We start from the raw sequence: 16,476 nt of genomic DNA, 5'->3' as shown, positions 1-16,476 counted from the left end.
AAGAAGATCACTTGAGCCCAGGGGTTCCAGGCTGCAGTGAGCTATGATTGCACCACTGCACTCCAGCCTGGGTGACAGCATGATGCCCTGTTTCAAGAAAAAAAAAAAAAAAAAAGGAAGAGAAAGATGTGTATAGAGAGGTAGTGAAGGAAATTTCAGTCATAGAATTAAAGATCTAAGAGCATGGTGTCACAAAAATCAAATGGGGAAAATATTAAGATGAGCAAATAAATACAGAAAGAATTTTAAAAAGTTAGTCTTGTGATCAAAGCTAACTCCACATTTTAAAAGGCTTATCATCCAAATATTGAGGGTATTCAAATGGCTACTGAAATATTAGCCATGAAAGCCTGGTTTAATTTACATTTAAAATAGTATTATGTAAATAATGTAACTACCTCTCCTTACCGGTATATGAGGTTCAGCTATGTCCTTCTGAAAATATTTGGGGTATGAATTAATAATAAACTTGGCCACATTCTCCCCAGATTTCTTTGCCAGTGAAAATGAACGCTATATAAAGAAAAAGATTTAAATACATGTAATTTAAACTCAAGCAAGATTATAGTTACACTCTCAGCAAGAATTTCTCCCCCCTCACAAAAAAAAATGCAACAACACACAGAATCCCAATTAGAAATTATAGACTATCCCATCTTTTCTACTGTGATATAATTTCAGTTAGCATCTTATACACAGCTTGAAATATACAAAAAGCAAGCCATTTAAACTGAGTGGCTCACTCCAGTGTGAAAAAGCCCTAAGCATTAGAAACCAAAACCAAAAATCCTCTCCCCATTGATGATATGTACATCTTTTTGAAAAAAGCAGTAAAGGGTTCACAAGGTCTATCCATTTCTCAGCATTTGTAAACCTTTCCCAGGTTATTACAACTAAATTATTTATGTACTGTTGTATACAAACCAGCGAGATAAAATACTGGAAAATTATACGAAAATACTCACAGATTCCAAAGAGGATGCTGGTATAAGGTAAGGATCATCTTGAAACACATAAGGCACAGCTGTGGTATCCTGTGGAAAAGACATAATACAATTTCTATATTTATTTTGAAGACAGCTCACTGTAACTTTTAGCTCCTGGGCTCAAGGGATTCTCCTGCCTCAGCCTCCCAAGTAGCCTGGGCTACAGGTGTGTGCTACCACAGCTGGCCATTTCACAAAATATTTGTAGAGAGGGTGTCGTGCTGTGTCACCCAAGCTGGTCTCAAACTCCTGGCCTCAAGCAGTTCTCTCACTTCTGTCTTACAAAGGGCTAGGATTATAGACGTGAGCCACTGCATCCAGCCCACAAGTCTTTGAGCTAAATTTTTAAGAGGACCTTGTGAGTTTTGATAAACAAAAATTCCGTAAGTTGTAATTATGTATGTAACCTAAATGCGCAAATGTGTGTGGGCATATATACATGAATACATAGAGAAGGAAGACAAAAGACAAACACCTGCACTGTACTCTCAGCTCTACAAGACTTGCCTTTAATTATGCAAAGCAAACAATGGCTTAAGCCTCCCTCCCCATGGCTGATTTTAATATTTAAGTTTGCTATCACTGGGGACTGTTTTAAACTCTAGGTAAGAATCATCTGAATTAACTAGTCCTAACAGCAGAATCCCAGAATAGGATTTCCTCCAAAGCAAGGTCACTATCCACCCACGCTCAACTTCACCAAGAGTCCCTCCTCCAAATGGAAGATATCACAGTGCCCTTTCAGGAGTGAACAACAGAAGCTTCTCCCACGTCCTGTTACCCATTAAAATTGCTCCCTAAACCCGAGCATAATCAACTCTCCAATACCACCAGGGGCCCCACTGAGAAATGTCCCAGAATTGCCTTCTCTATACTCTTCTGTGTCTGAGTGCCTTACTTGGGCCTTTATTCCAAAGCAAAAACTTATCCTATATCCTTAACGCTGTTTTACTGACCTGGACTCCTCAGGGAGGGGGCGCAGAAGCTTCCCTGCAGCTCTCAAGGGAAAGCTGCTCATACCTGGAACCTGGAGGCAGTATTTTATTTTGGACCTAGCTTTCTGCTACCCCTTTCAAAATCCCCTTTCCCTTGAGCCTCACCTTAGGAGCCCTGTTGTGAACTTCAGTTTTTATTTGAATTATACTAATGGAAAGCCAATGTTGAATTCTTAAGAGTTATATGATCCAGGGTCACTACAGCTGCTGAACTGAGAGCAGTGTGTAGGGAGGTGCAGTGGGAGATGACAGAGACTGCTGCAATTAATCCAGACTTGTAAGACGACAATAACCAAGGTGATTGGTAGTGGTATCAGGCATCTAAAATTTTGATATTGTGCAGAAAAGAGTTAACAGACCTGAAACCACTATCCTTAGGAACATCTGCTTCCAAGCCTGGCCCTTGGCTGCCATCTGGGAATCTGGATATCGGAAGGGTTCCCACCATTCCTAGAACTGCTAAGAATGGTTCACTGTGCCTAACCTGTTTGTACAACGTGTTTTGTGCCAAACACCTGCTTTCCTTCTGGGAGTGTGGAAACTTGGTATAATATATGCCAGCCAGTGGGTGGTCTACATGGCCAGCCTCCCCTAAAAACTCTGGGCACTGGGTCTCTAATGAGCTTTGGTAGACACTTTGCATGTGTTGTCACAAGTCACTGATGGAGGAATTAAGCATGTCCTGTGTTGAATCTTCTGGAGAGGTCTTTTGGAAGCTTGTGACTGATTTCTTCTGGTCTTTATCCAATGAGCCTTTTGTCTCTTTGCTGACTTTGCTTTGTATCTTCTTGCTGTCATATCTCTTAGCCTGGGAGTGGTCACGGAGACCTCACACATACATATCTTTTGAAGGGATAAACAAAGGCTTTGCTAACATGATTCCCAGGATTTTGGCCTGAGCAGCTGTAAGAATGGAGTTGCCATTAATGAGATGGCAAAGAAATATGTGAGGAATGTTTGGAGGGAAAGGGGTTTGGTTTTGGATATGTTAAGCTCTTTATCACACTCTCAAGTGGAAAGGTTTCCCATTCTCCACATAGCTGTCTTTTCTAAAATGTCTGCTTAAAATTCCTTTCCCCCCATCCTGGCTAACACAGTGAAACTCAGTCTCTACTAAAAATCCAAAAATTAGCTAGGCGTGGTTAGGGGGCGCCTGTAGTCCCAGCTACTCAGGAGGCTGAGGCAGGAGAATGGCGTGAACCCAGGAGGCGGAGCTTGCAGTGAGCTGAGATCGCGCCACTGCACTCCAGCCTGGGTGACAGAGGGAGACTCCGTCTCTATATAAAAAAAAAAAAAAAAAAAGAATTCCTTTCCCAGTCTCGGTGATATAACCCCTTCTCAGTGCTACCTCAGTCTTCCCCTCTAGAACTACACAGTAACTGTGTCTAATTCTATATCCAGCACAGTGCTTGATAAGCATCATAAGGGCACAAAATATTGTTGCTGAATGAATGGATAAACAAATAACTCTTGGATTTTAAGGGCCAGATAAGTCACAATTCTACACATAATTTCTATAACTTCTTTGATTTGAAGGTGGCCCTGGGCCATTCTCATTGAAATGCTGAGAATATCTCAGAGGTCCATTTCTATGTTTACATTTCAGGTGCCTATTTATGGATAAGTGAGCTACTGAAAATCTCAATGCTTTGCAAGTAGGGAGATGTAGTAAAGTCCTTTTTCAGAAACTGGTAGAGTACACCAGTGCACATTAGACCCAACACTATCTTTGGTAGCTCCATCTTTATTTTATTTTATATTTAATTTTATTTTTGTGGCGAGGGGGGAAAGGGTCTCACTCTGTGGAGTACAGTGGTGCGATCCTGGCTCACCGCAACCTCCACCTCCACCTCCCAGGATCAAGTGAGCCTCACCTCAGCCTCCCAAGTAGCTGGGATTACAGGTGCATACTACCATGCTCAGCTAATTTTTGTGTTTTTTGTAGAGACAGGGTTTCACCACGTTGCCCAGACTGATCTCAAAGTCTGGAGCTCACAGGATCCACCCGCCTTGACCTCCCAAACTGCTGGGATTACAGGCATGAGCCACTATGCCCGGCCTAGTAGTTCCATTTTTAGATGTAGTTTAATATCTACAATATAAGAACAATTCTGCATACTTGTAATAATCGACTTAAGGAGGATCAATATCCATACAGATACTGTGGCAGAAAGAAAGACTTAATTATTTTAGACTTTTCCCCACAGATGAAATTAAAAGTTTTCGGTTAATAAAAAATACAACCAAGCAGAAAGTTCCATTTCTGATGCATTTACCAAAGTTTCAGTGTATCTACCAGACTACAAACTCTATTCTTGAGTTGCCAACAAAGCAAATTTCATGTCAATGAAATCAACAATACAGTAGTAGCAGTAACAAAATACAACGTACCAAGCATTTCCTTTGTCCCAGACTCTGTCCTAAATCTTATGTATACTTAATTCATTTGTTAATAATTCCCACTGCAACCTTGAGGTTTGGTGCTATAATTAACCCCCAATTTATAAGTCAGGAAACAGAAGTATCAAGAGGTAAAGTAACTTGCCTAAGATCATAAAGCTAGTTGCTTGGCTATTAAACCAGTAGGCTCCAGGACCCAGATTATTAATCATTACATGATTGTCAGCATGACAGGTACATTATTTCTCCAAGTTGGTATACTACAGCCAAATCATCCCCTAAGAACATACATTTCAACAAGCCCTTCCAGGGATTAAAGATCACTGGTATGGTAGAAAAACACTGCATTTCGAGATAAAAGGTGTGGAATTAAGCCTTTAATTAAGGTTTTAACATCCTAACCAGCCACTGGCCACTTTCAAAACCTTAGCTTCCTCATTTGCCAAATGAAGGGATTTGATAATTTTATTTTAAAGTTTTTTTTTTTTTTTTTTGAGACAGAGTCTCACTAACTCACCCAGGCTGGAGTGCAGTGGCAGGACCTTGGGTCATTGCAACCTCTGCCTCCCGGGTTCAAGAGATTCTCTTGCCTCAGCCTCCTGAATAGGTAGCACTACAGGTACCACCATGCCTCATAATTTTTGTTTTTGTTGTTTTGGTAGAGACGAGGTTTCACCATGTTCACCAGGCTGGTCTCGAACTCCTGACCTCAAGCAATCCGCCTCCCTCGGTCTCCCAAAGTGATGGGATTAGTGATGGGATTACAGATGTGAGTCACTGCGCCCGGCCAATAATTTTATTCTTTAAAAAAAAAAAAAAAAAAAATGGCCAGGCACCATGGCTCACGCCTGTAATCTCAGCACTTTGGGAGGCCAAGACAGGCGGATCACGAGGTCAGGAGATCAAGACCATCCTGGCAAACACAGCGAAACCCCGTCTCTACTAAAAATACAAAAAAAATAGCCAGGTGTGGTGGCGGGCGCCTGTAGTCCCAGCTACTCTGGAGGCTGAGACAGGAGAATGGCGTGAACCTGGGAGGCAGAGCTTGCAGTGAGCCAAGATTGTGCCACTGCACTTCAGCCTGGGTGAAACAGCAAGACTCCATCTCAAAAAAAAAAAAAAAAAAAAATGTTTGGCGCAGTGGCTCACAACTGTAATCCCAGCACTTTGGGAGGCCAAGGCGGGCGGATCACCTGAGGTCAGGAGTTCGAGACCAGTCTGACCAACATGGAGAAACCCCTTCTCTACTAAAAATACAATATTAGTTGGGCGTGGTGGCACATGCCTGTAATCCCAGCTACTTGGGAGGCTGAGGCAGAACTGCTTGAATCCAGGAGGGGGAGGTTGCGGTGAGCCGAGATCGCACCATTGCACCGCAGCCTAGGCAACAAGAGCGAAACTCTGTCTCAAACAAAACAAAACAAAACAAACAAACAAAAAACAGATGGGGGTCTTGCTACGTTGCCCAAGCTGGTTTTGAACTCCTGACATCACGTCAAGTGATCTTCCTACTTTGGCCTCCAAAAGTGTTGGGATTACATTCATGAGCTGGATTAGACAATTTTAAAGAAACTTTCTAGATCCACAACAGTATAATTCTGAGTAATGACGAGGTATAAGTATTAAATGTGTTATTAGCCGAGTTAAAAAGTGTGTTATTAGCCAAGTTTTAGGTTTAAAAAAAAAAAAAAAAACCAAAATCCTACTTACCCTGTTTACTGTGGATGCAAGTGCCTGAAGAACGGCTACTTTATCCCTAAAAAAAAGAACCACAAGTTAATCCTCATCAGAGCTCTTCATAGCCACAAACTGAACAAGTGATTCTACTCTCAGTGTACTGGCCAATAACAAAGTGCAGATCTCATCTGAAGCTGGTTCTTATGTCACAAGGTCACTAGAATAAATTAGAAATTAAGAAAACTGCCGGTTCTTTCCCCTAGTTGGTACATGTTCCTCTCTTTGCCTGTCCTCTCTGGCCTGGTGCATAATGCCATAACCCAGGGCTAGTGATTTCCATCCCGCCCTCATAAAACTATCTGGCCTACTTCCTCTATCCACTTTCCTATGGATTCTTACTGCAGCTTTCGGGACTACTGTTGCCTTTACTATCGTAATTGGTAGCTCTTGATTCAGTTATAGGAGAATAAACCACAGGCTTCACTCTGGACCTATTGCATCAAAGCCTCCCAAGATCCATGGAGGACTGTCACACACACTCTTACTGAATTCCCAGATAATTCTGATGCAACCTCCTGGTTTAGAACCTCTCAACCATACATAACCTTATGGTAAGAATTGCAGGCCAGCTGTCCACTGCATCTGAGTAGAGACCTTCACTGAACTATTAGAAAAGGCTTCACCGGAATAAATGACAGACAAGATAATTTGATCTCAAATATATTTTTGCTCCTATGTTAGATTTAATGTGTTTCCTTTCCAAAAGGGAATTATACCAAGAGCATTTTTCTAAATAAAGTTTAACATAACATTCTTAAGACTATAAGTCATCTGAGGAAAACAAAAGTACAGGAAATTTTATATTTCGTCAAAACTAATTCCCTGATGTATATAATATCCACTAAATTTTCTATCCACGTTTAGAAGTCACATTTATGTAATTTCAGCAAGCGTGATAACGACACATTCTCACATCTCTCAGCATTCCTTCAGCAGATCTTTTATTGCCCTATTTAAGTCTTATCAAGTTACCATACTTTCCTAACATATTGAACAAATGGCAGTGAAAAAATGATGACATTCAGATTACTCACTAATTCTCTTTCTTAAAACAGTTACTTTATAAAGTTATCACACATTATCTTAAAAAAATAAACTAGAACATTACACGTTAACCTAAAGTGTCTAGTGTCATCTTGTGACCCCTCTCCACGATGAATTTGGTATTTGTATTTCCAGAACTTTTAAAGGTATTTTTACACATAAACATCTCCCTAAAAAACGTATACACACTGTCATTCTGCATGTGTCTGCATAAGTTTGACTGCACTATCCATTTTATTAAATATAGAGCTAATTAATTCCTTTCAATGTAAAAAGTTACTGTATGATAACCTTTTAAAATTATCCATTCACTTTTCAATGGGCATTCAGGCTGTTTCAACCTGTTACTATTCCCAAGTAATAAAGAACAGTCTTGTCCATGTATATATGCAAATGTTCCTCCAAAGTGGCTAACCAGTAAGGTACGCACATTTCCGATTCTGATTCTGCCAAATTTCCCTCCAAAGACTTGTTCCAATTTACTGTCCCATAAACAAACGTATTTCTTCAAATCTTCTCTCTGCCAATATGGTAAGTTTTAATTTGCACTTCTTTTATGATCCCAGTTACCTATGCATTGACATAACTGGGCTCCCTGGCCTCCCTAAAATAATCACACAATTCAGATTAATAAAGTTTTTTAAAAAGCCTTTTTAAATGAACCCGAGTCGTTTTTTTTTTTTTTTGAGATGGAGTCTTGCTCTGTCGCCCAGGCCAGGCTGGAGTGCAGTGACGCGATCTCGGCTCACTGCAAGCTCCGCCTCCTGGGTTCAGGCCATTCTCCTGCTTCAGCCTCCAGACTAGCTGGGACTACAGGCGCCCCCCCACCACACCCGGATGGTCTCGATCTCCTGACCTCATGATCTGCCCGTCTCGGCCTCCCAAAGTGCTGGGATTACAGGCGTAAGCCACCGTGCCCGGCGAACCTGAGTCTTTAGGTCACATAATTTTAAGACCTAGCTTTTTGAGGGGCCATTAAATGCATTCAATAGTACTACACTGTAACAAGCACTTTTGCGAAGTTTTAGTTCCTGCATATTCAACAAATGTTGAATAAATGAGATGAGGCAATTTGTTCAAGGATATATCCAGTGAAAACAAAAAGCTAAATTTTGCTGTCCACACCATTTACTTTATTTTACCCCATTAGAGATAATAAAGACAGTAACTGTCTGCTCTTCCAACCATATGAGAGAACTTCCTTAAAAAAAAATTATTCTAATGATGATGTTCATGTATAACCATGTATTATTAACCACGTAAATAGTAACCCACACTAATTCAAAATCTCTTTCAATTGTTCTTTTAAGTAAATCTCATTGCTCATTCACTCACTATTCTCCACCTTTCTATTTTTTGTCCTTTAAACTCCTAGCTTCTCCCCGCTCAGCTACTCTCTTCAAGAATGCTCTCCTATTGCTCTTCCTGTCACTGTCTCCTTACCTAACCCTTATACTTCTCTCATAGTAAGAACTCAACCATTTGCTGAATGAACATGATAGAATACTTACCAAGTTTTCTTTTTTGGAATTACTACTTCTTCAATCCCTAATGTAAAAAATAAAACATGAATCAGTTTCCTAGTACTATAATGGAATCCAACGTGTTGATATAAAAATAGAATTCAATATATTTTAAAATATACCTGTTATATCAGTTCCTTCAACCTTTGAGAGGGTTGCACTACCAGAATAAAATCTGCAAAAAAACCAAAGCCTTAAAGCTAATAGTCATTAATGAAGTACCCAGCTCACCTCCACCTATGTGTACTTTGAGCCCAAATTTTCCAATTATCACGGATTAAACTGGATAACTCATGTCAATGAATGCTGAGAAGACAGTCTGTACAGCATGTTCAATATCATTAACGAATGGATACAGGATATGGACAAGACTATCAAAACTTTTTTTTTTTTTTTTTTAGAGACCGGGTCTTGCTCCATTGCCCAGCCTTTAGTGCAGTGGTGCAATTATAGCTCACTGAACCCTTGAACTCCTGGGCTCAAGCGACCCTCCTGCTTCAGCCTCCTGAGTAACTAGGACTACAGGCATATGTCACCATGCCCGGCTAGTCAAAATTTTTGGAAGCAAGCAATCTCATTACATAAATGGCAGAGGGGGAGGAAAGTTTTTAATAGCACTTGAACAATCTGGTTTGAAATGCAAGAACTTTCAACTTCAGGAACCCAAAACACTATGACATTAAAAAGAACAATTCAGTGAGCTCTTGCTTCTATACAGATACTGCCCTGATCAGAAAGGACTACCTCACTTAAAGCTATTACAACATAGGGAAGATCACCCATGGCTTCTCATTCCACTTCTTTCAACAATCAAGAACGTACCGAATACATAAGTCCTGATTTAGACTTGGAATTGCTGATATTTTCTATCTTCAGAGGTTCAATATGAAATCCTTTTTAAACCAAAATATAGAATCATTGGCCCATGACTGAGTTTTTAAGTGTTCTGTTTAAGTGTTCTGATCACACTAAAAACACAGTCAACACACCACACAGATAACGTGCACGGTTAGTATTATCTTGTGTTTCCCCTTACTAAATGGCATCAGTAACATTCAGAAAATTGTCAAGATGTGATTGCATAGAAAGATACTTCCTCCAGCAGTATCTGGTTTCAGGTATCATTTTAAAACAAGAATACCCCTCTATGTTAAGGACATTTCAGAAAGAGATCAACTCTTTCAAGTCACACTATTTGTTTCTCATGACCTTAAAACAGAGATCACAGCTATTTTAAGAACGGATGCTGAGGGAGAGATTCTACTTCAGGCAAACAAAATGAGTAGAAAAATGCTAATGATGGCTACCAGGAAACGGAGGACTGGACTGGCATTGAATGGCAGCACAAAGGTTTCTGCAGTATCAGATGAAGTGGTTTCTGTTTCTTGAGGGGAACTAAGGGAGAATACATATAAAAAACATATTGTAAATTACATATCCCACTTCTACCTCACAAACTTTTCGGATGGTTATTACCAACTCCAGTCTGCAGATGGGGAAATCTGTCTACTATCATCCAATTAAGTGAATGGCAAACACTAAAAATAAAATTAGGCTTTTAGCAAGTTTCCACTACAAATTACTGCCTCTCATATTCCCACAATGCCATTGTTTCTACTGAGTGAAAAAAAAAAAATTACACAAATAGGTCATACATGTTCCAAGCTATAACTATCACAGATCAAAGGGCATGGTCACATCTTTCAGACTTTTCTGCTTTTATGAAAACCTGATAACTTCTTTAGCCAAAGTCCCCACGGTGGCGACCAGAGACTGCCTTTTATTTGGGAAGATCTTGTACGTTCTCCTCGCTCCTCCTGATTGGGTTAAAATGAGTAATGGCGGATAATTTTTAATTTGGTGTAGTGTTGCTAATAGCCACACTCACTGGAACGCAAGCTTCACGAGAGCAGGGTCCTAGCTTTGCGGATGGTGTTAACTACAGAATATTGCAAGCAACCAGTAAGTATTTCTCTAACGAACAAACGCGTCGCGAACCCTATTTCAAAGGGCCACCTCCGCGTACCTGGTCTTAAGGGCACGCGGCCGTAAGGGCGCGCATGAGCAAACCACTTCTTCGTGCCTACTTCCACAGCCAGCTGGGAAACACAGGACTAAGGTGACTCCGCGGTCTTCTTCGCGGATACCCTGAGCGTCTCTTACCTGCAGCTGCGTGCCTGTTCACACAGACGCGCCCGCCGACCCGTCAGCGGCTGGCCAAGCCTGCTGCGGAGCCGCAACCAGCGAACAGCAGCTACGGCCGCCATCTTTGACTTCTCTGCAGAGCATGTTGGGAAAGCGTTCCTCGACCTTCAGGAAGGTGGGGCGAAGTGGGCGGGGAGCAGGGAACAGCTCCGCTATTGGCTGAAGCGGAAGAAGACGGAAGCAATCATAAAATGGGAGGTTGCAAGCTCATGGTTTGAAGGACTTTGTCACGGAAGCTAAAAGCTCTATACACCCGATTTGCCTCGGAGGAATTTTCCTAAATGATTATTTTGATGTCTTATGTATCTTTGATTGTTTTCAAAACAAAAGAGCGAGCAGAGAGTCGTAAAACTATTTGTTCCCCCCCCATGCAGAAGTGATCTTATCCACGTAAAGTCGTTCCTGCGACCGCTTCCGCGCGCAAGCGCACTTTGAATCGCGTGGTGACTTCGGGCTTGAGGGTGAATTAAGAATAGTCAGGTGGTGAGTGAACGTCTCTCTGGGTGGCGGAATTCAAAACGGACCTAGAGGATGTTGATCTCCAAGAACATGCCCTGGCGGCGGCTGCAGGGCATTTCCTTCGGGATGTATTCGGCTGAAGAGCTCAAGTAAGGAGTTGGTCGGGTAGCGTGCCCAGCCTGGCTCTTGAGGTCGGCGCCCTAAACTACGATTCCCAGAAGCCCTTGCGCCCAGTCTATCGTTTGAGTCCATGCTTGTGTGGCGCTTGTCCTGCTGGGAGCCGTAGTTCTGGGAACGTTCCTGGGCCGGCGTGGACTGCCTAGATAAGAGTCCGGTGGGGCTGGGGGAAAGAGTTTGCGCTGGGGGTGGGGGAATATAAGGGTGGGGAGGGTCCTGGTCTGCAGCGTTATCATCTGCCAGTCTCCTTGTTAACTAACAAGCATTTGTGGAATTAATCATAATGTACCTGACATGGTTAATTAGGCACGTAGTAAGTTTCCTCTTGTTTGTAAAATGATTGTCCTTCAAGTGTCAGTTCAGGCTTTAACTTCTCTTTGCTAGGACCCCACTATATTCTGGGTCTGGTTGTTAAACCAAGGGAACTCTCTTTAGTCTTCATTTTGATCAAGGTAGCATTTGACATTCTCCAATGCACTCTCTTGAAACTTTCCTTTCTTCCAGAACCTTATTTGTCTTCAAGTTCTCCTATTTTTATGACAAATACTTCTACCTCCCTCTCTTCCTCCCCACAAACATTTATTGAGCATCCAGTTTTTTCCAGGCACCAAGCTAGGCGTTAATGACACATTGGTGAGCAAGGTCTGTCCCTCGTTTTACTCCTTAAATGTTGATGTTCTTCAAGATTCTATTCTGGTAATGTTTTCTTCATGGTAAATATTGCCCCTAGACGATCTCACCACTTTCATGATTTATAGTCTCAAATTTAAATCCCCAGCGCAAATTTATTTCCCTGATTTTCAGACCCATTTGTTCAGCTGTCTGTACATCTTTAATTGAATTTTACACAGAGATCGTAAATGCATATCAAAAACTCAACATGGCCAGGCACGGTGGCTCACGCCTGTAATCCCAGCACTTTGGGAGGCCGAGGCCGGCGGATCACGAGGTCGGGAGATCGAGACCATCCCTGGCCAACATGGTGAAACCTCGTTTCTACTAAAAATACAAAAATTAGCTGGGCGTGGTAGCGGGCACCTGTAGTCCCAGCGACTCGGGAGGCTGAGGCAGGAGAATGGCGTGAACCCAGGAGGCGGAGGTTGCAGTGAGCCGAGATTGCGCCACTGCACTGCAGCCTGGCGACAGAGCAATAGTCTATCTCAAAAAAAAAAAAAAAAAACTCAACATGGCATCCCTCTTCGAAGGGAGGGGTTACTTACCCCTCCAAAATGGTGTACCTAGTGCAAAATAGTCACTAGAAACTGGAAAATAATTCTAGATCTCTCCTGACGTCTAACTTATTTATTGGGCTCTTACTTTGTGTCACCTACATGTCTATTTGTTCTTAGTCTCGTTTTTCTCCCAATTGCTACTGTGTTGCCTCTGGCCCTTATCTCATATTTGAATTGTCTTTTCCTTCCACCCTCCCCTTACACCTCTCAAGTGCATACTCCACACTGCTGTCAAAATTATTCTTGCAAAGTGCAAATGTAGTCATGTTACTGTCACCCTTAAAACCCTCCAAATGTTCTCCATTTCCCTCAGATAAAGTATATTTTCTTAGCATAGCCTGCAAAGTCTCCTATGATCAGGCCAATGCTGATTTTAGCTATAACATCATCCCTTCTTCAGCCCTATTAAACCACCTGCATATTCCAGAAACCGCCATCATATTTCAACATCTGGGCCTTTCTTTAAGCTATTCCCTCCTCATGCAGTGTCCTTTCAGCCGAAAGGAGGTACTTCCTTCTGTCCCCTACCCAACACACACACCTGAAAGCTCAGTTCACCTCCCTCATTTTCTGAGGTCATTTTGCACATGGTACAGTTGTCTGTCATGGTGCTTTAGTGACTTTTTGTGCTTATGTATATTTGTTTTCCTCCACTATCCTTCAGCTTCTTATATATGTCACTCTTGTCTTTTATCCTCAAGTCTGAATAAATGGATGAACAAACTCCCGAGCCACAGCTCTGGTATCATTGGTAACAGTGTGCTAGCCCAGAAATTCCAATTATATCATCACCCCCGTAAGTGGATACGGTTTCATCCAAAAGCCGAAGTGTTTTAAGTTGCCTGAATTTTTAAAAAGATAATTGTGGAGTTTTCAAACAGCTTTAGGATTGAGACATTTCAATAATTCTGCCACCTTTTATTGTGCCAGGTTGTAATAGCTTCCCATCTCACTCAGTGTAAAAACCAAGTCTTTAAAAATGGCCTGGAGGGGTCATTTCAGTCTCCTGTTACCTCTCTGATCTCACCTCTATTCCGGCTACCCTGACCTCCTGGTTGCATCCAGAGCACCACGGGCACACATCCACCTCAGGACCTTTGCACTCCCTGCTTCTTCCTCCTGTAAAACCCTCTGCCCAGGTGACTGTATGGCCTGCTCCCTCAACTCCTTCAGCCTTTGCCCAAGTACCTCCTTAGTGGGCTTCTAGGACCACTTGCCTACTCCGCTCTTCCCTTTCCCTGCATTATTTTTCGTCATAGCCCTTTCTGCCATCGAACAGACTATACATTTATTTTGTGTCTGTTCCCCTTCCTCCAACAGAATGTAAGGCCTGTAAGCATAGCAGTTCTTGTCTGTTTCCTTAGCACTTAACACTGTCTGGCACACAGTGAGCACTCTGGGTATTTGTTGAGTGTGTGAATAGATGGATGGAGGAGCTAGCTGCTCAGTGCTTGGCACTTTCAGTCCTTAACGACACCCATTCTCAGTTCTTAACACTCATTTGTGGTGGCACCTCCAGTAAAAAATTCAGGCCTAGAGAACAAAATGTCTCTCTAGGAAGTGGCAAAGGTCATCTTCAAACCTAAGTCTATTGATCTCAAACTCTACTGTCTCTGGTGGAATCCTTGCTAGTTGCCCCTACTCTTCATCCCACTCCTGTAATGGTGAGAGGGACTTTCTTCTCTACAAACAGAGAGGAACTTTGTTCCAGACACTGTATTTTCTATATGTTATCTTCTAATCATCCTGATAGAGCTGCTGTGATGCCCAGACTTCAGGTGAGAAAAAAATTAGGTAGTTATCAAAGGACACAGTCAACAGAGTGAAAGGGCAACCCATGGAATGGGAGAAAATATTTGTAAATTATATATCTGATGAGAGATTGATATCTAGAACATAAAAAGAACTCCTACAACTCAACAACAACGCAAAATTCAATTTTAAAATGGACAAAGGACTTAAATAGACATTTTTCCAAAGAAGACATACGGGTGGCCAGTGAGTATGTGAAAAGATGTTGAACATCACCAATTATTAGGGAAATGCAAATAAAAAGCTCCTCAAATCCAGTAGGGTGCTACTATCAAAAAAACAGAAAGTAGTAAGTGTTGACAAGGGTGTGGAGAAAGTGGAACCTTTTTGTATACCATTAGTGGGAATGTAAAATGGTGCAACCACTATGGAAAACAGTAGGGTGGATTCTCAAAAAACTAAAGACAAAATTAATTACCATGTGATCCAGCAATTCTGCTTCTGGATATGTATCCAAGGAATTGAAAATAGGGTCTCAAAGAGATATTTGTATACCTATGTTCATAGCAGCATTATTCACAATAGTGAAAAAGTGGAAACTACCCGAGTGTCTATCAATGGATGGGTTGATAGATAAAATGTGGTATATACATGCAGTGGGATATTGTTCAGCCCTAAAAAAGGAAAAAAGTTCTGACACATCCTATAACATGGATGAACCTTGAGGGCACTGTGCTAAGTGAAATAAGCCAGTCACAAAAGGACAAGTACGGTGTGATTCCACCTAATATAAGGTACCTAGAGTAGTCAGATTAATCAAAACAGAAAGTAAAATGATGGTAGCGGAGGAGATGAAGAATTACTGTATAATGGGTACAGGGTTTCAGTTTTGCAAGATGAAAAAGGGTTCTGCAGATGGAGAGTGGTGATGGTAGCACAATGCAAATGTACTTAATACCACTGCACTGTACTAATTGAAACAGTTAAGATGATGAATTTATATATATTTTATTACTGTTTCAAAAATGAAGATTAAAGAACAAAAGGTAAGTAATTTCTTCAATGTTACCCAGTTCAGGGTTGCAGGTGGACTCTAGATTTGTGGGAAGAGACCATACGCACAACTTTTGAGTTAGACCAAGTTTCTTGTGAAATTAGCTTACTCTCAGCAAGGTGACCATATAGACAAGAGCCACAGCAGCAGATCTGCCTCGCTGTCGCCTTGGCCCTTAGAGTGACACTGGCCATGCAACATAGAATCTTCTAGAGCTGAGCAGCTTAGTTCCTGATAGACTAACACTGTTTTACACTCAGAACATGTCACCACTCATGAAAACTTGACACTATTCTTGTGCTTTATTAAAGGGAGTGCTTACATCATTAGGGGACTCTCATTTCAACCTTCAGATTTCCTCTAGGCTGTCAGATTGGGATGGTTTCTTTGTCTTTATTTTCTAAATCAGAAAGGAGAAAGTTGTAAAAGCAAAGTTAGCCTACTAAACATAGTTGTGTCCTATGGGAGCACCTTTCAAACCAAACATAAAATGTGATGAAACCTTTTTTAAGGTTTGACTAAATGTGTTTAATGTTGTCACATTTACTGTTTCTGCATACAGGGATTGTTGCATCACATTCCCTTCATTGAACTGGGTGGGCTTTGGAGTTAAGTCTATTCCATATCCTGCCTCCCCCACATTCTGTTTGTGTCACCTGGATTCAATCACCTAACTTCCCTGAGCCTTGGTTTTGTCCTCTGAAAAGTACATGTAGTGATGACCATTTCAGAGGATTAAGATCAGGACGAAATAATGCAGCCAGGCTTGGTGGCTCACTTCTGTAATCCCAGCATTTTGGGAGGCTGAGGCAGGCGGATCTCTAGAGCTCAGGAGTTCAAGACCAGCCTGGGGGCCGGGCGCGGTGGCTCACGCTTGTAATCCCAGCACTTTGGGAGGCCGAGGCGGGCGGA

At 41.7% G+C, this 16,476-nt stretch overlaps 2 protein-coding genes across 9 annotated transcripts in view; one reads left to right on the top strand and one right to left on the bottom strand.

Annotated features, from left to right (window-relative positions):
• Window positions 1-11,018, bottom strand: part of PTCD3 (pentatricopeptide repeat domain 3) — a 31,612-nt gene extending 20,594 nt beyond the window's left edge. For 4 of the 5 annotated variants that reach the window (XM_030827545.1, XM_030827542.1, XM_030827543.1 and 1 more), the window contains exons 1-6: window positions 10,849-11,018; window positions 8,808-8,860; window positions 8,674-8,710; window positions 6,092-6,137; window positions 966-1,034; window positions 409-513 (exon numbers count right to left, since the gene is read on the bottom strand). In XM_030827545.1, coding sequence (XP_030683405.1) covers window positions 409-513; window positions 966-1,034; window positions 6,092-6,137; window positions 8,674-8,710; window positions 8,808-8,860; window positions 10,849-10,952 — 414 coding nt within the window. In that variant the 5' untranslated portion in view covers window positions 10,953-11,018. The remainder of the gene's footprint in view (window positions 1-408; window positions 514-965; window positions 1,035-6,091; window positions 6,138-8,673; window positions 8,711-8,807; window positions 8,861-10,848) is intronic. The other variant, XM_030827544.1, reaches the window with a different exon arrangement.
• Window positions 11,019-11,300: 282 nt separating this feature from the next.
• POLR1A (RNA polymerase I subunit A) overlaps window positions 11,301-16,476 on the top strand; it is a 79,658-nt gene continuing 74,482 nt past the window's right edge. For 3 of the 4 annotated variants that reach the window (XM_030827531.1, XM_030827530.1, XM_030827529.1), the window contains exon 1: window positions 11,301-11,498. In XM_030827531.1, coding sequence (XP_030683391.1) covers window positions 11,422-11,498 — 77 coding nt within the window. In that variant the 5' untranslated portion in view covers window positions 11,301-11,421. The remainder of the gene's footprint in view (window positions 11,499-16,476) is intronic. The other variant, XM_030827532.1, reaches the window with a different exon arrangement.

This window comes from Nomascus leucogenys, chromosome 14, assembly GCF_006542625.1.
Source record: "Nomascus leucogenys isolate Asia chromosome 14, Asia_NLE_v1, whole genome shotgun sequence".
Taxonomy (NCBI): Eukaryota; Metazoa; Chordata; class Mammalia; order Primates; family Hylobatidae; genus Nomascus; species Nomascus leucogenys.
The sequence above is the reverse complement of the archived record's forward strand: the minus strand, read 5'-3'. Positions and strand labels throughout refer to the sequence as shown.